General features: G+C 36.6%; 1 protein-coding gene across 1 annotated transcript in view; it reads right to left on the reverse strand.

The window, feature by feature from the left end:
* The window catches only part of GRM1 (glutamate metabotropic receptor 1), a 364,089-nt gene extending 340,478 nt beyond the window's left edge, over window positions 1-23,611 (reverse strand). Inside the window, exon 1 of the mRNA XM_031667358.1 lies at window positions 16,155-23,611. Coding sequence (XP_031523218.1) covers window positions 16,155-16,215 — 61 coding nt within the window. The 5' untranslated portion in view covers window positions 16,216-23,611. The remainder of the gene's footprint in view (window positions 1-16,154) is intronic.
* Window positions 23,612-24,668: the final 1,057 nt, after the last annotated feature.

A 24,668-nucleotide genomic window follows, 5' to 3' on the forward strand; every position in this document is an offset into this window, starting at 1 on the left:
AATAAGAAACTTTTATGATTAAGTCCCAATAATTAGAGAATCGAAAAGAGAGAATTATAAGGAGGGAAAAGCATTCCCTTATATTAGGGAAGTGATCTCCCAGATAATCCCAAGTCTTTTTAGGAAAATGAGGCCCTCGGGTGAGAGGAATAGGAAGGTACCTTGCAGACTCCTTGGATACATTAAAGCATGCATTTTCCCCAAACTTACCTGTCAAATGTGCAAACATCTACTGGTTTATGAGATAAATACAAATGAAAGATGATTAAAAGGAACAGAAATCAACAGCTATTGAGAGGGACTTCTTGAGTTCCCAGGAGAGTTCAGAATTTTGGAGACAACTGTAGCTCCGTTTTGGGCTTGAAGGGGTGAAGGCTCCAGTAAGAACAGCCACCTCAGGCCAGTAATAGGCAAAGCTGCAATTGCCTCCAGGAAGCCTCTGAGGGATCTCAGCCCAGCCAGGCCCTGTGGCTGTTTGTCAGTGTCTGAAAGCATTGTAAGTAAGTCAAGGAATGTTGACACCATAAAAATCCTACCTGGAAAGACAACAACAAAATATGTATTTAATTGAGCATACTACTACATTACGCCTGGGTGTTTCTATTTATTTTATGTATTATACCTGTATTATATTTCTTTATTTCATCTCATATACAATAATAGTAGTATTTGACGTAAATATTCATAGAAAAAATTCAAGAATGTGCTAAATGCATTTTAATTTTAGAGGAGAGGGAATAAAAGGAGTCATAGAAGGCCATCTTCCTGCTAAAAGACATACAACATTGCAGGAATGATGTCAAGGGAGAGATTGCAAATTCAACCTACTGGAGTAAAGGCACAGTAAAGGGCCACTGAGGCCAAAGGAGAAAGCACTTAAAGTCCTATTGTCATTTGCTACCCCGAGGTCAAAGAGTAAGTTCGCTACTCTCGGAAGTGCAGAATCAATAAAGTGATATGACTAAAAAGCATTTATCATTTTTAAAAATAATTTATTTTAGTTTTACTTTCATCTTCAAAGCCATTCTGGGTATTACTAACTACAGGTTAATCTAGGGGAAATCCTTGGATTATTTTTTTTTTTATTATTATACTTTAAGTTCTAGGTTTGGCTAATAATTACTGAGAGCTCACTCTGTGCATACCACCATGCTAAATAGGTGAGTTACCCAGCCTCATCACCTGCCTTCAAGGCACCCACAGTGTGACAAAGGTGTTTGTTAGTTCTTATACATAAGGAATGACACCACAAGGTCAACTAAATTTAAATGAATTGAGCGTTCTCAGTGATGACATGGCTCAGTGAAGTGATAAACTAAAGGATTTTGTTGGCAGTCACTTGGAAGGTCAATGGCTACAAAGATCTTCAGGCTGCCTGAATACAAATTTCTCATTTTAAGAGACGTAGCCCCTTATGACAAAATCAATGGTTAAAAAAATCCTGATGTGAACTGAATTGGTAAGTTTTGCCTTGTATTATATGATGTGTCACGTGGGACACTACTGTTCAAAGAGGATAACGTTCCTATAAGTATAGGGGCAGACTGTAAATAAACTCTGAAGGCCACAGTTTGTATGGGGCGTATTGTCTGGGGCCCACCACCTTTATAGCCAAGAATCCATTTCCTCCTATCTATGATGAAAGCAGAAGCACTTGCCATCCACAAAGGTATCTTAAGGGTCTGTAATGAAGCAACACAATATTTCTCATATTGTAATATTAACAAAAAGTGACAAGATGATGCAGTTGACCTTCTGTCTCAGGATTTAAATCTGTATTATGAGTTGCATTTAAAGAGAATGTCCATTAATAAAGTGGTGTTCTAATCACATTCTACAAAAGAGATAATTCCCCCTAAATAAATGTTACCACCCCATGACAAAATACAAATTATGCTTAACAATACATTAAACCTTTTTAGAATTATGACTTGAAAAAAAAAAACAATTTCCAAATACAGAATATTTTATATTGGTACAGACCAAATTCTATTGTAACAACGCCCTAGACCCTATTTAGAATCTTAGGTAACAAGATGATTTGCTTTATGAGATATTGCTCAAAGGTACTGAGTGGAATTATCACTAGACTGAGAGGTGAGAGACTCAAGCTTTAGTTAGGCTTTCCACTAATTGTGTGAGCTGGGTACTGACGTTCAGTCTCCAAGCGCGTGGAGTTCCAATCTGTCAAATAAGCAAGTTAAATGAACTATCTTAACGGTCTCCTGTTATTCTTAATTTCCTGACTCTAAAGAAATTTGGAAGTGTGGACTTCAAAATTCTGTTTTCAATGAAGTTAAATGTGTTGTATTTTGCTGTATCAAAAATATCACAAAATACAAATACTATGCTAAAACTATAAAAACACTAATATAGCAAAGATTCTAGTGTCTTGAAATGATTAATGACATATACTGAATTGCCTGTCCTTTTAGAGAGTTCATCTTTTTTTTCAAGCAGTCCCATGTTACAACTCCAAGTTTCTAGGAATTATTTATGATATTCACAAAATAACAAATATGAACAAAGTTTATTCAAAAACCTGACTTTAAAAAAATTGTTATTTGCTTGCCACCATGCATTTTCATCACTTACTACTAATGTTTCATTTGGTTATTTACAACTTACTCCTATCTACTTGTATGTGTTACAGATTTTAACTAAGGGTATTTGCCTTGGGAGTACTAAGTTTACTAGTTTAAAGGCTACTTACTCCAAAGGGCTACTTTATCTTTTTCTATTTCCCATCAGCATACAGAAGAAATAATTCATATTTCTGGATTTTGTTCTTTCAGTTTCTCAACCCAGGATGATCAGACTTCTACCACCAAACATTCTACTCAAGCTTCTCAGCAAAAGTCACAATGATTCTGAAATTAATCATTCCAATTGTTTATTTTAAAACCTTGCTTATTGTAAAATACAAATTGCATCATAGAAACTTTACAAAACAGAAATGTACAGCCCAAAGGTTTACCCCAAGGAAAATATCCATAAAAAATCACTCAGGTCAAGAAAGAGGACTTTACCAGAACCCAGCAGATCCCCTCATGCCTACTTTATTACCCCCTCTCTCCTTACAAGGGCCCATTTTTTTCCAGCTTTCTTTTACATTTGTGTCACCTATACAAGTATCGCCAAGCACTACAGGTTTAACTAAACCCATCTTTGTAGAAGATCTAACTTTTCTCACTCAACATCACATTGCAAAATTATCCATTTTTCTCAGATGAACCTGCAGTCATTTTTTACAGTATGGTATTGCATTTATTAATATATCCCCACTTATGTGTTCATTTCGCTAGAGCTCGAGGGCTTCTTATTTTGAAGTTCTCAACCTGTTGAACATCTCTGGAGCATGGAACAGTGTTGACCTTTGCCTTTCTGAAATTCTCTACTCTCCAGCAATGTTCCAGTTTTCCTTCTTCCACTTTGATGGTTCTCCAGTGGTTCACTAGTTGCTCTTCCTTAATGCATCCCATATGAAACACTGGTCTTCTTTAGGTATCTTTCGTTACCTCCTCATTTTACACATTGTCACTAAGCAACCACTCCTTCTTTAGCTCTGGCACCAAACTATTTCCTAGCTCATTTTTTCGTTACTTCTGCCATTGTTCATCCTCATCCCAGCCTACCTCTTTGCTTCTCCCAAGACATCTTACACAGCTGCAAAACAAGCTACTCCCAAACCATACCATTCCCTTTCTGCCTTTTCATGTGCTGCTCCTCCAGCCTGGAATTCTCAAATTGGTTTTTTTTTTTTTTTTTCTTTTTTCACTTTAGATCAAATGTTTCCTCATCTTCCAGGATAACTGGGCAATTTTAATTGCCCCCTCATCTGTGTTCCCTACACGCATTGTGCAATCCTCTGCAACAGAACTTATGATGTCATATTGTGAACACTTGTTTGTGCCTACCTCCCTCACCAGAGAACAGGAATCTTGTCTTAATCATCTCTGCATCCCCGAGAATGATGTGTAAATGTTGCCAGGATGAATGAATCTGTTTACTTGGTAACCTTTGTGAGCTTCCTGTTCTAGGGAAAAGCCTCACAGCATTCCCATGAATGTTATGCTTCTCTGGCAAAGCTGCATCAAACTTTTACATGGTGGGAGTTGCAAGTTAGGTTCCCTTGGAAGCAGACTCTAAGATGAAGATTAGCATACAGGATGTTTATTACAGAATCAGTGCCTGTGGAAGGAAATGGAAAGAACGAGAAAGAAGGAAGATTGGGCAGAGGATGATGTCAAGCTGTGACTGTCTCAACAGAACCCGTAGCTGACACTATAGGAAATTCTGAGGACAGAATGTACCAAGAGCGGGTGACAGAGCTGGGCCTTCATGTCCCTTCACCTGTCTCAAAGCAAAGCATGACCCCTTTGGCTTAGGTAATCCCAGAAAGGCTCTGATAGCCAAGAGTGACACTGTCAATAGCAAACTACACATCATGGTGTCCCTCACTATATAAAACACTGTTAAAAACTTTCATTAATCAATCTCCTAAGTTATATATAATGCTGGTTAGGATTTCCAATGCCGTCAAATATACTTATCTCATTATGCAAAAATGCCAATTGCCAATTTCACCATGTTTGGTATAAAAGTATCTGTTCTAACTTAACAACTTCAGTTTTGTTGCCTGTGGCACTGCAGAAGGACAGCCACACCATCCAAGAGACCCCTAAAAGCCATCACAGAAGCTGCACAGAGAAACCCCTGCAGCAAGAATTTAATGTGACTCCATCTGAAAAGACTGAGGTATCCCCAAATATTTGGTTGTTCACCCATTAACTTTAATGAAATGCACATTTTTATGTTCTCAACCACACTTTTGTGAACATTGAAAAAGAAATTGTGAAAATCTCAACTTAAGTTCCAAAGTATTTGAATATCAGTTTCTTTACAAGTTTTCTCTTCCATAATTTTAGACACCTAAAAGTGTTGGAAAAAAATCAGTGAGTACTTGTATGATACTCTGTTGGACAATATCAAAGTATAAGCTGCTAAACTGAAAGAATTATTTTCAATATACGAAAAAATAGTTACTGTATCCCAAAAAGGATAAAATCTGCAGTTATTTTATTCTTTTTAGAATAGTCCATCAAATTACCAACATATCAAGCTGATACGTGCTCCAAATGGGACAGCACCAGGAGATGGGTCACTAAAGACCAGAATGCAAAGAAATCTGCATTGGTAGAAGAGATTTCTGAGGCTCGCATGGTAAAAACAGTTCTATGATTACCAGTTTTCTGGAATGAGCAAATGGATGAAGGGTGGTGCTTTAAACCAGGATAAGATACACAGGAGGAGAAGGAGGTTTAGGAGAAAAAGATTTATGAGCTCAGTTTTGTAAATATTGAGCTGGGATGTCTAGACTCCAACCAATGAAGATATAAGATAGTTTACCATTCAATAGTTACAAGACAGGCATCATGCTAGGTCTTAGATATAATGAAATTGGTATGTTAAGTGAAAGCTTATGTTGTGGGAGAGGATATCATACAAGTAAGGATAAGAAGAGTGAGAAAAGGACCAATGGCAAGATCCTGGTGAGGAGCCAGATTGAGGATATGAGCAGTGGAAGAGAACCCTGAGAAAAAGAGTAAGAGAAAGAGGCAGGATGGACTAAAGGAGAACCAGAGGTGAGCGAGATCCATGGATTTAAGGGAGAGACAGAGTTTAGACTCTGGGCAGAGTTTAGACTCTTGCATGAGGCTGACTTCCCTGTAGAACTTACTCTTCATGACCTTGGATAATGGAAAGACCATCTCCTCTTTGATAATAATATCCTGTGTGTAAAAGTAATGGCTATAAAGTGCTGCTCCACAAAAGATACTCAGTAAGTTGCTATTAATTTTATCACTAATATTATTATTAATATAATTATGTATTACTATAATTATATTATAGTAATTATATATTACAGTAACAATATATAATTATAGTGTTATTACTATAATTATAATTATAGCTATAAGTATAGTAATAATAATACCAGTGATATTTACCAGTGATATATACCATTTATAATTACTATGGCTACTATTAATACTTTTAGCATTATAGCAATGTTCTATAATGCAGAAAAATCAACATAAGGACCTTCAAAAATAGTCCTTGACTTTAATCATGAGAGGATCCTCTGGCAGAGCAGTTGCAGTGTGGTGGTGGAAGCAATCAAATCACAACAGGTTGGAAAACGACTGGCTAAAAGGTAAGAAGGAAGAGACAGAAGCATGGCCCATCATGCCTAAATCATTGACCATAAAAGGAAAAAGATGTGTAGAGTATATAGGGAGCTACTGAAGGGCTTTTAAAAATGGGTACATAATGGGTTCAAATTATGTTCATGTAATAAAGAGAGTAGCTCAGTGGAAGAAAAAACAGTGAGAACACAAGTTAGTGAAAAGAAATGATAAGCAAGATCTAGGAAGATTTCGATAAGCTATGATAAATAACAAAGATGGGTTTATATCGCAGTATCAAAATATATCAGGTGACTCGGAAAAAGTCCAACAAGGATGTATAAGGCTACTACAGAAAAATCATAAACTGTTATTAAATTACATTTTAAAAGACTTCAGAAAAATGAAATATATAGCAAATTCATAGATTGAAAAACTACTGACTGTAAATATTTCTCCTGAATTTTTGTTATGAGATAGGTTCTCACTTTGTCATTCAGACTAGAAGGCAGTGGTATAATCATAGCTCACTGCAGCCTTGAACTCCTGGGCTGAAGCCATCCTCCCACCTCAGCCCCCTGTGTACCTGGTAGCCTGCCATCATGCCCAACTTTTTAACATTTTTTTCCTAGAAATAGGGTCTCACTATGTTGTCTAGGCTAGTCTTGAACTCCTGGCCTCAAGCAATCTTCCCACATTGGCTTCCAAAAGTGCTAGGATTATATGTGTGCACCTACTCTCTCCTGAAATGAATATATAGATTCAATGAATTTCATGTTACCAGCAGATTATTTTAGTGTGCATGTGGAAGTTCACAAGTAGATTTTCAAATGTGTATGTATATTAAAAAGGCCAAAGTTCACCAAGAAAAATAAGGTAGAAAGGACTTGCCCAGATATCAAGACCTATATAAAGCTATAGTAATCAAGGCAGTGAATTTGTATTGCAGAAATAGATATTTAGACCAAAGAAATATATTTTAAATTCAGAAACAACTTCACACACACAAAGACACTTGATTTATAACAAATTAGCACTCCAGGGCAATGAGGAAGGCCACTTTTTAATCATTGGAACTGTAATAATGGGTATCCATATACAAAATCAATTAAAAACCTAAGTGGAAGGTGCTGGAGAGGATGTAGAGAAATAGGAACACTTTTACACTGTTGGTGGGATTGTAAACTAGTTCAACCATTATGGAAAACAGTATGGCGATTCCTCAAGGATCTAGAACTAGATGTACCATATGACCCAGCCATCCCATTACTGGGTATATACCCAAAGGATTATAAATCATGCTGCTATAAAGGCACATGCGCACGTATGTTTATTGCAGCACTATTCACAATAGCAAAGACTTGGAATCAACCCAAATGTCCATCAGTGACAGACTGGATTAAGAAAATGTGGCACATATACACCATGGAATACTATGCAGCCATAAAAAAGGATGAGTTTGTGGCCTTTGTAGGGACATGGATGCAGCTGGAAACCATCATTCTTAGCAAACTATCACAAGAACAGAAAACCAAACACCGCATGTTCTCACTCATAGGTGGGAACTGAACAATGAGATCACTTGGACTCGGGAAGGGGGACATCACACACCGGGGCCTATCATGGGGAGGGGGGAGGGGGCAGGGGTTGCATTGGGAGTTATACCTGATGTAAATGACGAGCTGATGGGTGCTGACAAGTTGATGGCTGCAGCACAGCAACATGGCACAAGTATACATATGTAACAAACCTGCACGTTATGCACATGTACCCTAGAACTTAAAGTATAATAATAATAAAAAAATTAATTTAAAAAAAAAAAGCCTAAGTGGAAAGGGCAAAACTTTTAAACTTTGAGGAGAGAATAAAAGTAAATATCTTCATAATTTTGTGACAGGGGGTCTTTAATAGGACAGAAAAAGGAGTCATTATAAAGAAAACGAGACAATTTTAACTACATTAAAATTAAGAATGTCTGCTTATCATAAGACTTTATAACAATACTCAATACACAGTAAACTCAATAAGAAATACAAATTAAAAAATACAGGTGATTCAATAGAAGAGTAGGCAAAGAACTGAACTTGAAGAGAAGCTTCGCAAAAGTGAAAATCCAAATTACCAACGAACTTCTGTTTTTTAAAAAGGTACTCAACCTAACTGGTAATAGACTAAATGGAAATTAAACAAAATGAGTTTTCACTAAACACTCTTAAGATTGGGGAAAAAATGCAAAAGTAAATACCAGTTGTTGGTCAGGATTTGGAGCAGCAGGAATTGTCATACACTGCTCATGGAAATATAAATTTATACATGCACTCTGGAAAACAGTGTGGTGTTTTCTAGCCTAGTTGAGGCACACATACCCTTTGACCCAGCAATTCCACTGCTAAGTATATACCTTAAAGAAATGCATGCACCAAGACATATTGTTCAAAATAGCCCCAAACTGGAAGCAATCCAAATTACCTTAGAAATAGAATGGATAAACTGTGGTATATTCATTTAAAGGACACTGTATAGTATCAAAAATGAATGGACAAACTAAACTCACATAGAACAGCATGAATATATTTTACCAACCTAAGGTTAAGAAAAACAAGCCACAAAAGAATACATATAAATGATCCCATTTATATAAAGTTCAAAACCAGAAAAACTTATCATTTTCCTTAGGGAAATTATAAAGGTAAGAGAAGACATTAACACTATAAAAGCCAGGATAGTATAAGCAGTAGAGGAAAGGAATGAGTCTGCAACTGGCAGGGATAATCAGGGAGATGCTTGTGCTTAGCTAGCTTCCTCTCCCTCTGACCTCAGTAGATATTCCAAATCTTTTAAATGAAAAGTTCTATTTGGTCTGGGTAGTTTTTAACACAGATTATTTGCTTTTTTAAATTATTTATTTATTTATTTATTTATTTATTTATTTATTTATTTTAGACAGGGTCTTGCTCTGTCACCCACGCCGGAGTGATCTGGGCTCACTGCAACCTCCGTCTCCCAGGTTCAGGTGATTCTCCAGCTTCAGCCTCCTGAGTAGTTGGGACCACAGGCCCATGTCACCACACCTCGCTAATTTTTGTATTTTTTCTAGAGACAGGGTTTTGCTGTGTTGCCTAGCCTGGTTTCAAAGTCCTGAGCTCAAAGTGATCCACCCACCTTGGCCTCCCAAAGTGCTGGGATTACAGACATGAGCCTCCACACCCAACCGACACAGATATTTGCTTTATAGTTATTTCTAAAACTGTTAATATGGGTTGCATGTACTTTTCTTTGAGAAAGTTACATTTCTCAATGAAAAGTGTGAAAAAAGTATATGTGGTGTATTAGTCCATTTTCACACTGCCACGAAAAAATAATTTTTTAATTATTTTTAAATTTTTTTTTTATTTAAAAAATAAACTGGGAAATTTCCAAAGGAAAGAGGTTTCATTGACTCACAGTTTGGCATGACTGAGGAGACCTCAGGAAACTTACAATCATGACAGAAGGGGGGGCAAACAACCCCTTCTTCACATAATGGCAGGAAGGAGAAGTGCCAAGCAAAAGGGAAAAACGCCTCTTATAAAACTATCAGGTCTCATGAGAACTTACTAACACTAGAACAGCATGAGGGTAGCCACCCCCATGGTTAAATTACCTCCCACTGAGTCCCTCCCACATGTGGTGATTATGAGAACTAGAATTCAAGATGAGACTTGGTTGGGGACACAGCCAAACCATATCAGGTGGTAAGATTAGCTTTAGGTAATAGTAGGAAAATAACATTTACCCAATAACTTATTGACCATAATCTATACAACATGTTTAGTTATACATCTAACACAAAGCAACATGTATGACAATTACAATAGTGAAGTATTCATTTTAAAAGACCACACTTAAAAAAAAGAAAAATTCTATTAAAATCTTGATGTTTTATTTCAACTCAGAAATACTTCAGGCAATATTTTTACTACTTAGGACTACTTGTGGTTACCAGTAATCATAGCCTTTTTATGTAAACTCTCTATAGAACCATATTATCAATATCCTCTTGAGATGGATAAGCAACTTACCAAGGCATTTGGTTAAATGTTATCCTATTGAAATAAGTGGTTTGATCTATACATTCTAAAGTTTAGCATGCCAATATATTAAAAATGATTCTGTCTTAGATATTTCATTGTCTCCCTGGTTCTTTAGTATACAATTTTGGAGATTAATTTGGTACAGTGGTATCAAATCAGCTAAAATAATCACTCTGATTCACTGAAGAATTACTGAGACCTGCAGACAATATTTTATTCAATTAATATCAGTTTTATAAATACTTACGGAGCTTGTGCACCATAATAAGAATTGTAACAGGGATGAGGATAAGGAGTGCTAAACAGAGGAATAACGTGTGGCCAATAAGGAGATCACAGAATTTAAGTTCAGTAGATGAATATGAAATAACTAATCAGAAGACAAAGCTGGTAAAGCAATAAAGAGAGGTGTTAGTAATATGTTGTAGGAATATTTAATTCTGACTGTGTAAATCAGGACAGACTGTCATTGAATGAGACTGGCAGATGATCCAGATTTGACCCTCAACAGTTCATGAATTTGAACAAGGTCCTTTGGCACATCAGTGAGGAAACTGCAATAGCAGAGGAGAGAAGTTCTAGATATGCTCAAGAATCTTAAAGGAGATTGATGAAGCTTGAGCATTCATTTTGTGGAAAATGTGGAGGGAGAAGATACTGGATAGGTAATTTGGAACCCAACTTTGAGAACACAGAAGTAGTTGTAGCTTTTCTAGAGTAAGAGGGTTAAACTGGCTATAACGTGAGACAGAAAAATACAACCCATCATGTAGTTTTGCAAATGCATTACAGAATTATTTATGAAATTCTATTTAACAAATTTTTCTCACCCACACTTACTTGTTATTTTAGGTACTTCCTACCCTGTACTAGCAAACACCTATCCCACATCTTCATACATATTTTTCTATTCACAGGATTAAAACGGGTTTCTACTAAAAATTTTTAGAATCGTCAAAAATCAACTGATTTATTCAGAATATGAATTTAAAATAAAGCAATATTTTTAAAATGCAGATACAAAGAGTTTTCTGAATTGGCATGTCTGAAAGATGAGGAAAAGAGTAAAATCATAACTTACTTTGGAAACACCCCATTAATCAAAATCTCCCTAAAATTTAATTTAGCATATTATCCCACAGATTGTCTGTATTTTAGTTCCTGAATAAAGTTTAGGTATGTATAATATCAACTTTTTGGAGTATGTTCCTCATAAGCAGAACCACTTTTTCACCCAAATCTTTTATTTCCTCAATTTACTATTGCCAGTTACATAATCTAACATAACTATCATTCCCTGGCATAGTAGAACCTAAAATTTTTTAAAAAGTAAGCAACAATCTGTGAAAAAAAAGTAAATTCACAGAGTGTTTTCAGACCAAATATCATCTGTTTCCTGTACTAAACCCAAATGTATTTCAGTAGATAACATTAAATGTGACTTAAAATTATAACAAATTTTCCTTTTTATGAGAAACAAAACTGTCTCACAGCTAAAAATGATATCATCATACTTATTACTCAAGCATGTTCCTATGATGAATCTCTGATTCTCTCATCTTCCTAAGAATTAACACCCACCCAACATCACTCCTTAATCAGTTGACAGAAGAAAAACAGTTGTCTGCCTGGTCATGGGTGATACACCAGCAAGTGAACAAGTAAGAGATTCAGAGGGAAAAAACATTTGCTATGCTTGTGATTAAGTTCGTGAGATTAATATCATAGCTCAAAAGTGAAAAGCTTCTGTTGGAGCATATGGTATTACTGCATATAAGAAACGTGTGGAATAAGTAGCCGCTGAGTCCTCTCAGCAGGCCAGCAGCTGGGAATGCACCCTCCTTTCCTGTAGAGCTGATGGCTGCAAGTAAGGTGTGGGACCTTTAGCAAGTCCCTTCCTCTTACTTAGGCTCCACTGGATCATCAGAAAATTAAGTTGAACTAGCTAATCTCCAGGTCTCTTCCATCCCTTTGAATCTATGAAGGGAAATAACAGTTTAAGAAGAATGGTGATAGTATCACAGATGTATGCATATGTTCAAACTCATCAAATTGTATGCATTAAATGTGTGCAGGTTTTTGTTTATAAAATCAAATATATCTCGATAAGTCTGTTGGAAAAAACAAAACTAAAAAAAAAAAAAAAGGATCTGAAGAAAACTTCAGCAAAGACAGGAAGAATTTGGATAGCTCTCAGCTTGAGACTGATTAAAACAAGAGACTATTTTCAGCCTTATTAAGTTAAAGTACCCTTAGCTGAGTTGATAATAAATCTGAATCTTGAGGTCAAAATATTGTCAGGAGAGAGGGGGAGAGAGCCACATTAGAACCTGTCTGAAATGGAAGAGACTGCCTCTAGAAGAGTCAAGTTAACCATCACTGGAGATATTCAAGAAAAAGCTGGGAGATCACTTGGCAGAGATGTTGTGGAGAGGCTGAGAAGCTTCTAAGTCAAGCTGCCTCCAACCTTAGAGTATAAAATGCCACCATAAGCTGCTGTACAAGAATTCGGTGTCGGTTACTCTCATGAATCTCATGGCAGAATTGCAGCTCATCGTTCATCCAACACATTTATTGAAACCTACTCTGGGCCAGACACTGTGCAAGTCCTATCAGGCATACAAACATGATCCAGAGAATACACTGTAATACAGAGGGATGAGAGAGGAACATGATAGCTACCAGATAGGTGGTGATAAGTGATAAAGAGGAAGCACAGAAGAAATATGAAGATATTTCCAAGAAAAGGAGATACTATTTCTAGCTTCACAGAGCAAGGATGGAACACTAATGAAGAGTTTTTGGAAGATAGGAAGATGGATCCGCACCTGAAGGAAAGCAAAGGGAGCAGAAGGAAAACAAATGGCTTCTAAAACCCTGCCATTCCTGAGCTTCCATGTGTTTCACTAAATAGCTAAGAATGTCATGAAAATGAGCACATATATGTTAGTTCCCCCTGCCTTCAAGTGATCAATCTGCTCACCATTTGACCATAAGGGACTAAATAGGCAAGAGCCAGTGGGGTACACCCTGCTATCAGAAGAACTGGGGCCCGAACAGGAGTTCACACTGGTGTGGAATCAGAATCACATGTTGGTTGTCTTTGAGTGATGCCAGCAAACTTAAGGCCTCACATGCAATTTTAATGGCAAGAATTTAGTTTAATAAAGACATTATAGAGTTAGCTAAGACTCACTCTATGGACATTGACTTAAAACTTCAATTTCAGTGATACATATACATTCATATTACTGCTGAGCATATGTGTATTTTTATCCCTTTGATCATTTACGGAATATACAACTCTATGAACATCTGAATTCACTAATAGCCTTTTATTTTGATTATCTATGAAACTTCACCTTTGGATCTTTGGAGGAATTGTCTTGTGGCAACTCATATATGACTTCAGTCTTTTTAAAAATATAACCACTGCCCTGGTCTCCCCCTTTAAACTAGTGCATGATTCTCAGCACATTTTCTGGGATTTGAGAGTTTAGTCATGAATCTATCGTAGATCCTCAATGACATATCTCAATGAGTATTGATTATTCTCCTATTCCATTGCAAGATTATAATTATAATCTAAAGTGAATCTCTGAGTCTTTGCCGTGTAGAATAACTATGCACCATTTAGAATAACATTTTTTTCAGTATTTGTCATCATACCATTAACAATGAAATGACTAATTATACATGCATAGGGTAACCTAAGTAAGTTGTTCAAAATTCAGACTTGCTAGTGTTACCAAATAGTATAATTAAAACAGTAAAGAACATTGAGCAATATGTCCTGTAGCAGTCACGCAAAGATAGTATTTTGTGATTGATTCCAGAACTTATGGCATAGAAATGCTAATAATTACAAGTATGATAGAGAGAGAACTGTAAGGCCTCATTCCGTGTTATTGTAGTAATGACCAGGAAAAGCTAGGCCCCTGACCACGACTACTGGTTGTGTATAACCTAGAGGAACAGGCTCCTCCGTCAGAAAAATGGACAGTCATCACAGATTTATCATTCCCAGCACTCACACTTTCTCAACAATTTTGTGCTGCATTCTCATACTTTGCACTTTCTCTAGCTTGTAGATACCTGGTGTTCGTTGTGTTTAATCCTTATTTAATAAGGTTAACAAAATGCTCTTTTTTGTCAAAGATTTCGTTGTCCCTAGTTTTATTTATATCTAAGAAAGTCATGTAGCCAATTATTATCAGAAAAGTTTTAGGGGTTGTTTGTTTTTATAAGCACTATCAACAAAAGAGAATGTTTAAATCCTGAGCCTCTAAACAAAATTCTGCAAAATTTTACTTATTATCAAACTCATTTTCTTCCTATATTTTAGGAGGCCTGATATGATATGAACTCTGAGACTTTTTAATACAGTTTTAATATTCATTCCCCTGTTATTCAAGTAGGAGAAAATCGACCTAGAAATGAGAGGATAATATTCTAATTATAATAGAAAAACCTGCTAATTATATTCATAGGGCATATAAGCACCTAAGGAGAGTGGCCCTTGGTTCCTGGCAGTCCTTTATTGAGCACCTTGATGGATTTGTATATGCAAGTTTGAGAAAAGGAGCTGGAGAAAGCTAACCTTCATAGTAAAATTGAGACCGAAGTATTTAGAATTTCTAGGAAAAAATGAGAAGTGGGTATGGGAGACAAGAAAAGAAAAAAAAAGGAGTTCACAAAAGGATATAAAACACTGTAATGTATGGGGCTAGAACTGAGACAGGAAATTTCAGTGAGGGCCAGCCACAAAGGATGTTAGAGAGGAGGTATCCAGAATATGGATTGTTTTTGAGCTATGCATCAAGGGACTCCTCCCTTTAACTAGCAATGGTAAAATCCAGTGTGCTCATAAATGCTCTGAGTGTGTGTAAACCAACTAATCAATATTCTGAGAATCATCTCTGAATTAACTGCATGCACAGCCAAGACAGCAAAGGTGGAAACAAGAGTCTGGCAGTCAGAGGAGATCACAAGAAAGAGGGAAACTGACAGAAATCTTCCAAAGATGTTGAAGCATTGGATTCAAGCCAATCTTATGTAGATATTTAGTGACAGCAAGGCTTTCCCATCTGACATTGCATTTTGCATATTTCCAACTAAATATGTTTCTTTTCTGAATATTTATTGGTATGGGAATAACCTGAAGCAATATACATGGCCTCTAGTCTCAGGAAGATTTCAAATTAGTAATAAAAAGCATATACCTAAAACTTAGAGAATAATACCTACGATGAGTAATGTGGTGGAAAATTCTAGTCCTGCTCACCCCACGTTCTTTCCCCAATCAAAACTCAAAATTATATTCTGATCTCTGAAAGGGGAAAGAACTAGTGATGTTACCAGCAGTGTTTCACACTCTATTTCTACTCTGTAAATTGTTCCTCCTCTTGGAGAGAGAAAAACCAATCAATTTGGCAAAATCAGTAAGATCCTAACTTTCATTGAACAATGTTTCTGGTGGAAGTCACATTGCCTCAAAAGTTAGAAATAGGCTCTGTGCTTTTCCCTTGCTTCCTCTTGGTTCTGCTTCTTCAGATGCAGCAGGGGTCAGGCTTCCAGCTTCCATGCAGTAAACCCTCTCAGATGTGCATCACAGCCTCTCACCTGTGACAAGATGGGTAAATTCAGTCTGGGGAGAGTCAGAAGACCTGCCAGGGTCCTTGATCCAGGAACAAAAGAATAAAACAAATGCCCACACTCCATGCCCGTGTGACTCTGTATGTGTAAATTCTCAACCAGTTCTATGAAGGGAAGGAGAGACCATACCATGCATCTAATCTCTAAAGATAATACAATACCAAAACCACATAAAAATGTTAATATTTTTAAATGACTAGTGCAGGCAAAAATGACCAAGGTGTGAGGTAATAGATACCTGGAAAAGGTGAAGAGAGTTGATGATAGAGACTGTATGTTTGTATTCTTCCAAAAATCATGTTGAAATCCTAGTCCCCAGTAGGAGTGTCAGGAGGCAAATCCTTTTATGGAATTAGTGTCCTGATAAGAAGAGAAATATACTAGAGCTCACTCTCTGGTCATGTAATGGTATAAGGATAAGGTAGCTGTCTACTACAAGCCAGGAAGCAGGGCTTCACCAGATACCAGGCCTGCTGGAGCCTTGATCTTGGACTTCCCAGCCTCTAAAATTATGACAAACAAATGTTTGTTGTTTAAGCTACCCAAATTATGGTATTTTTGTAATAGCAGCCAAAACAATGAAGACATTTGGAGAATGGAAAAATGAAGTGTGTCTTTGAAATTATTTCAAAGAAAAATTTACAGCCTGGTTGAGTGATGAGATACTGGGTAAATGAAAGATGACAGCATGGAATCTCAACAGTTCAAAGATGCCAGCATGTTTGTGTCTCCTAAGCTTGACTTTTCTGAGTTTGCAAAGTGCCTCCAATCATATGCGATACTATTAATGACTAAAGTATTTTAACTCCCCGCAATTAATCTGAATTTTTGTTTCTGAATTCTATTAAGATTGCAGAGATAGAATGTTTCACAATTCTTCATGACAAACTCAGCTTATCTGCTGAGTTCCATATCTACATTTAAAAGCTGCCCTTCATCGCTCTAGTTACTAATTATTCTTCAAAAATATAAATACTATAAAAATGATTTCCCTACTCAAAATTTCAGCTCCAGCCAGTTTCCCCAGTGTCCTTGCCACACTGACCCCTGGCTGCTCCCTGAACACATTGGGTAATTTTATGGCTCTCCTTTTATGTTGTTCTTCTGTCTAAAATGCCACTCCAGCTACCAAACATCTCGCACACTTGTACTCATTCGTTAAATCTCAGCTTCAATGTCACAACCACCTACCTAAATCCCTATTGGAGCTAAGGACCCCATCAGCTATGAAGAGCCTTTTATGAATACACTGTCAAAATATTAGGAGGGGTACTCATTCACCCTGGGCTCCTCACATTCCCACAGTAGAGAGGGAGCTCTGTTTCCTGAAAGGATACTCTCTGTCTCCTTGCCCACACTAGTCCAAGGGAGGAAAGACTTCTTTGATTCTGCCAATAGGAAGAAGGAACTCAGATAAACATTTCAGCTTCTTTATCTTTTTCAGACAGCAAGGTCTTCAGGACACACATCTTTTCTTCCCATCCCTGACCAGGGCAGTTCTGTCTTTTTAAGGCCTGATATTGTGAGTAGACAAGTTTGATTCACAGGTTGGGGGAGCAGAGTAGGGAGACGGAGTGTGTCTATAGGTCAAGCGGCATTCTCTAATTCATCATCAATAAAGTAGCGGATATTTTCCCCATCATCTGTTTGGACTCCTGTATGTTCTTTTTGGGTTGTCTTTTTTCCCAAACTCAGGAAGTGAAGAGGAATGTCATTGACTGGTTATCTTCAGCCCTAACTTAAGGGTTCATGGATTGGAAATTCTCAGCGATAAACCATGGACCAGAATGTGGGCCATGCTTAGAAAGAAAGGGAAGGAAGCTAGAAGCTCTCAACACCTTGGTAACCTTAAGCCTCCTGGGTTTGGACTTCACGGGATTTCTGTAGTTTTTATTGTCACCATATGGCTGATTTTTAATTGTTGAGGGAGTGTGGGGCTTAGCAATCATAGCCTGTATGGTTTTCTGTGGCTGAACTTGCCCTGACTCATGCCAGCACAGCTATGGCTTAAAACCACCCAATGGAGCAGGGATTACATTACAGTTAAGAGAGTTTCTTTTGCCTCAATAAAGGCTAACCTTAATGTAGGCAGCATTTTAGTGTAAAAACCTTGTAGGCACTTATGAGAAGCTCAAAAGTAGCTGATTTTATTATATTTCTTAGATCTATAGGCTGGGTCTTAAAATGCAGAAGCAGCTATGTTACAGTCCACAGAGTTCTACTAAAGTAGGTCTCATACCACGAATAGGTAAATAGTACTAAATATGATGCCCCAAATTGCATTTCCTTGTATTTTGTTTTGAAATACAACAAGAGTTAAAAATAGAATTTAGGATAAATTAATCTATTGGCATCATGAAGACTGTTGGCAAGGTTTTAAGAGTTGCTCTCTAAACCCATGGCCTTAAGGAAGCTTCAATTTGCTGTTGGAATAAACAAAAACCAGGGCTTGGATTTCAAAGATTTACTATAGCTTCACACACAGAAGGGATATGGATGCTATTAGCAAAAATTTTCATTTTTACCATAAATTTTTTTTCATAAAGTCAACAGAAAACAAGATTTGAATAAAAAATCTGCAACATACAGGTCTGAAGTTTAATATCTATAATACATATTACAATAAAAGAGACATAAAAAACAGAGGAGAAACATTGGCAGAGTTTTAAAAAGCAGTTCACAGAAGAGATAACTCCTGTAACCAGAAACATTAAAAAATGCTTAAACTCACTAGGAGGCAGTGAAATTTAAATTAAAGTAACAATGCGATATCTCTTTATTCTTTTGAGACTGAAAGGATTTATAAACCTCTATTAGGGCCCACTGCTAGTAAGAATAAAAGAAAAAGGATACTCTTACACATTGCTGGTAGCATGTGAATCATTAGAGCTTCTTTAGAAAGCAACCTGGCATCACCTATTAAAATTTAAAAGAACATGCAGTAACCACACTCCTGGAAAATCTAACTATAAAATAAAGGCAACAATATATAAGGATATATGAATAAAAATATTTTTGAGTATTGTTTCCAGTGGCAAAAATAAATAAAATCAGGGTAGGAGTGAAGTTGTATTGATTTTCTATTGCTGGGTAACAAATTATTACAAATTTGGTGACTTGAAACAACACACACGCATTATCCCTTAGCTTCTGTGGGTCATGATTTGACAGGTACAGTTTAGTTTAGGGCTCTGCTTAGGGCCTTATCAGGCTGCAACTGAGGTCTCATCCAGGCTGCATTCTCATCTGATGGTTTGACTGGGAAAGAATATGCTCCCAAACTCACTCAGTTTGCTGGCGGAATTCATTGCCTTGATACTGAAGGACTGAGTGAGCTCTCTGGCTTCTTGCTGGTTCTTGACTAGAGAATGCCCTCACTTCTCAAAGGTTACCTGTAGTAGGTCCACAGTGCCTTGCCAGATGGGCTTCATTAACGTGGCCACTTATTATATCAGGCCAACAAGGAGAGTCTCAGAGTGAGTCTGTCAGCCAGACAGAAGCTTACATAATGAACAATAACAGGAGTGACCTCCATTTACCTTTGCCATATTCTGTTGGTTAGAAGCAAGTCACAGGCCCTGACCACATTCAAGAAGAAGGAATTACACAAAGGTGGGACATCAAGAATGGCCATCATGGGTCTGCACCTCCACTAAAGTTAAATGTCATTGATTCAGGGAGGATAGGTAAATTGGTATGTGTTTATATTTATATTGATTATTATAAAGTATTACAAATAATACATTAGGGATGTAGCACTTGATTTAACAGATGTGGGGACAAGGGAAAACTGCCCCTAGGAAGAAGATTTCATAGGCCTCTTTCATAGACAGAGGCACAGGGGGCAGTTACTGTGGTGGGAGACCTGCTCATAGATAGGTGGATTTTCTCCCCATTTATGGTAAATGCATCTTTATTAGTAATTTCTTACAGTTCAGTTTAATTTTTAGATCATGGTGTTTGGACCAATGATATCCACTGGCATCCTGGTAAGACTTAAAACAAGATTGCCTCTGTCCACCTTCCTTTCCTCAAATATCAAGGAATTTCCATGAGGATCTTTGGCAACAATAACAGGAAGCAGAACTAGAGTAAACACTGGGTTCTGGAAAATTATTTTGCTTAGGATTATAACTCCAATCACTCAAATTTTTGCTTGACTCACAATTTCATGGCTATGGAGTTGATCTTGAAATATCAGGTGTTTCAGTATTATTTTTGAACTTTAAAAATGAGGCACATGAACACATACCTGGCAAAGAACATATTTCTAGAATACACAAACCCTCAAAACTCAATAGCAGAAAACAAAAATCAAACAATCCAATTAGAAAATCAGAAAAAAATATATCGTGACATTACACTGAGCATAGGGAAAGATGCTCACTATCACGAGCTTTTAGGGGAACACAAATCAAAACCTCAGTGAATTATTAGTACACATATCAGAATAGCTAAATTAAAAAATAGTAACAGAACCAATGCTGGTAAGATGTAGAGAAAATGTATCACTCATATTTCTAGTGGGAATGTAAAATGATACAGCTACTCTGGAAAATAGTTTGGCAGTTTCTTTAAAAAGCTAAACATATACTCAGCATGCAAATGAGCAATAGCACTTCTGGGTATTTATCCTAGAGAAATGTAAAGTTTGTTCACACTAAAACATGCACACAAATGTCCATAACAACTTTACATGTAATATCCAAAAACTGGTAACAACTCAAATGTCCTTCAACAGAGAATGGTTAAGACAAATGGTGTAAATCCATGTGATGGAATACCACTCAACCAAAAAAAGGAATGAACTTTTGAGGCATGCAACAAATTGAATAGATTTCAGAAGCATGATGGCGACTCAAAAACTTCAATTTCAAAAGGTCACATACTGTATGATTTCATTTATATAACATTCTTTAAATAACCAAATTATAGAGATGGAAAAGAGATTTGTGGTTGCCTGGGCTTAGAGATGAGGTATGTGTGGAGAGTGTGGGTGTGACCACCAAGGACAAACACAAAGGATCTTTGTGATGGTGGAGTAGTCTGCATCGATTGTGGTGAGGGCCACATGAATCTATACATGTGACAAAATTTTACAAAGCTACACGCATGTGCACGCACGCATACACAAGTGCATGTGAAGCTGGTGAAATCTGAATAATGTCTATGGATTTTACCAATGCCAATGTTAGTTTCCTGGTTTTGACATGGTACTGTGGTTATGTAAGATAGTATTTATCACTGGGGAAAACTAGGTGCAGGCAGATAGGAACTCTTCATACTAATTCTTGCAAATGCATGTGAATCTACAATTAGGTCAAAATAAAAAGATAAAATAATTAAGGCACAGGACAGGCTTAGGATTGAAAGAACCTTACTCACTCCAATACAAGGCAGCTCAAACTGAAGCTGATTAAAAAATTGAATTATATCTAGACTGTGGAGTACATGCCACTATCTGAGATTGGACAGAAAGAAAAAATGGATAACATAAATTTTGAAAGTTGATTTCTTTAAACTTTAACATAAAAGTTTTGGATCTTAAAATTTCAGATGAAAGATAATTTTCATGTGTCTTTGACATGGGAATGTTTTAAAGGGGGGAAATCTGTACTTGGGGACATTTATATATTAGCATCATAATATTATTGGAGTATCTTTATGCTGCTGTTTATCTCCCTGAATAACATTCCTGGAGCTATATTGATCACGAGGCTAGACACACTTGGAATGAGAATTAGAGTAGGAAATGACTACTATCCCTGGCTAACAGCAAGGTCTGATCATTGATTTAACTAATGTGCAGTTCTGATCCACTGCATATCTGCACTGCCTACCAGTTGTCCCAGAAGACAGACTAAGGGTCAATTGTTGGTACTGGGAAAAAGAGTTCATGAAGGGAAGAGCAGGACGCATTAATGATCTCCTCCTCCGAGAGAGACATCACACCCCTGGGTGACCTGAAACTTAGGTATTAAAATCAATATATCTATCTCCTACCTTTTATATCCTATCCAGGATAGAAAATGCCAGTCCTTGGTTGTAAATAGTACCAAACCCCTCTTTCACTCCTCTCAAAGAGGAGTGACTTAACTGATAGCAGCTTTGGCAATGAGAAAATGAGCACCCTTTCTCTTACAGAGTACTCTGGCCTTGAGACACATACTTTTCCACTAATCTGTTGTAAAGTTGTGTTGTAGCTTATATTGTAAACATGAGGACAGGTTTTGTCCTTCAGGGAGAAAGCTGAAGGACAAAACAGACATGTATGATTCAGTGAAATGACCTGGGTAAGCGGAGCAAATCAGAGTTTGTATAGCTATCACCATAAGTCAAGCCAAATAACTAATTTAGTCTTTACAAAAATGCTACTTTGATTACTGGCTCCCTCATTTCTTGGTAATCATTTTTGAACTAGAAAGAGGTAGAGACTTATTATGTGTGGGCTCTTTTCAAATCTAATAATAAGAATACATACTATTCCACTATCAAATCACCTACATAAGAATGCACTCTATTCCACTCACATACCCCAGAATTGTTTTGGTAGCTGGCACAGCTTATATTTCTATATCCCCGTCACATAGAGTATGCCAGCACAAAGCAGTAACTTTCTCAAATTCTATTAAATAAACCACAAATTCCATGAACTTTCAGCAGTCATATCAGAGTATAATTCTCAGCTTTAAAAAGAAGTTATCCAAAAAACCTCAAGTCCTAATTCCTCAAAGCAACTAAATCCTAATTCCTCAAAGCAACTAAATGTGTAACCCACTGATTGATGACAATAAAGAAAAATGCCAGTACACTCTTAGGGTGTTGAGATTAATGTACAATCGAAAAGAACAGCAGTTTATACATGTCTACAGTTGGTTAAGCAGCAAAGATTTTCTCCTCTTTTTATGAATATAGAAGATACTACTTTCTTCTATTTCTTTTTATCAAGAGATCTAAATTAAAAAGCACTGAGAAGATATTGAAATAAACTTTTAAAGCTTGTCACTTATATTGAACAAAGGATCTAGTCAGCTTAAAAACCTAGTAGATACTATTCACCTCAAGAAAAGAGCCTTACTAGTGATCTAAAAACAGCTGGTCATGCAGAGACATATTTGAATCAGAATGAAAGGAATAGTCTATGCCATCTTAAATTTCTTCTCCGAAAACTGGTCAAGTTCTTTCTCCATTTTTCCTTGAAGCATTAGTGTTTCTTTTATTGTTTTGTGTCATTCATTTATGTGACAAAGATAGAACCTATTTATCATCTCCTTTGTTCTCCCAGTTTCTCCCTTTTCTTTAATTTTCTTTATAATGTATTTAAACATGCATCATTGTATTTAAAATATTATATTTTTATTGATACGTAGTTATATCAATCAGCCATTTCTGCTGTTGGTTCTTCCATTGCATTAATGTTTAGAAAATCATTTTCTGCCCAGAGATTAAATAAACCTGCACTTATACTTTCTTATAGTTTCAAAAATTACAAATATTCCTTTGAGACTTAAAGAATAACATGACTAAATGGAGACACTTAACATGCTTCTGTAAGATAAAAGTAACTATTTGTCAGTTCTCTTCAAAGCACAGTTTTGTATAATCCTGAGGATTTGTGGGCTAATCTAGAAAAAAATAGGAAAATTCATAAAGCAAGTTCTTAGAGACCTACAAGAGACTTAGACTCCCACATAATAATAGTGGGAGACTTTAACAACCCACTGTCAATATTAGACAGATCAACGAGACAGAAAATTAACAAGGATATTCAGGCCTTGAATTCAGCTCTGGATCAAGTAGACCTAATAGACATCTATAGAACTCTCCACCCCAAACAACAGAATATACATTCTTCCCAGTGCCACATGGCACTTATTCTAAAATTGACCACATAATTGAAAGTAAAGAACTCCTTAGCAAATGCAAAAGAACTGAAATCACAACAAACAATCCCTCAGACGACAGATCAATCAAATTAGAACTCAGGATTAAGAAACTCACTCGAAACCACACAATTACATAGAAATTTAACAAGCTGCTCCTGAATGATTCCTGGGTAAATAATTAAATTAAGGCAGAAATCAAGAAGTTCTTTGAAACCAATGAGAACGAAGACACAACACACTACAATCTCTGGGACACAGCTAAAGCAGTGTTAAGATGGAAATTTATGGCACTAAATGCCCACATCAGAAAGCTAGAAAGATCTCAAATCGACACCCTAACATCTGAATTAAAAGAGCTAGAGAGGCAACAGCAAACAAATCCAAAAGCCAGCAGAAGACAAGAAATAACTAAGATCAGAACAAAACTGAAGGATATAGAGACAAAAAAGCCTTCCAAAAAATCAATGAATCCAGGAGCCGGTTTTTTGAAAAAAAATTGACAAAATAGATAGATTGCTAGCTATACTAATAAAGAAGAAAAGAGAGAATAATCAAATAGACACAATGAAAAATGAAAAAGGGGATATCACCACTGACCCCACAGAAATACAAACTACCATCAGAGAACACTAAAAACACCACTATGCAAATAAACTAGAAACTCTAGAAGAAATGGATAAATTCCTGGTCACATACACCCTCTCAAGACTACACCAAGAAGTTGAATCCCAGAATACACCAATAACAAGTTCCGAAATTGAGGCAGTAATTAATAGCTTACTAACCAAGAAAAGCCTGGGACCAGACAGATTCACAGCTGAATTCTACCAGAGGTACAAAGAGGAGCTGGTACCATTCCCTCTGAA

The sequence above is a fragment of the Papio anubis genome, chromosome 6 (assembly GCF_008728515.1).
Source record: "Papio anubis isolate 15944 chromosome 6, Panubis1.0, whole genome shotgun sequence".
Classification (NCBI taxonomy): domain Eukaryota; kingdom Metazoa; phylum Chordata; class Mammalia; order Primates; family Cercopithecidae; genus Papio; species Papio anubis.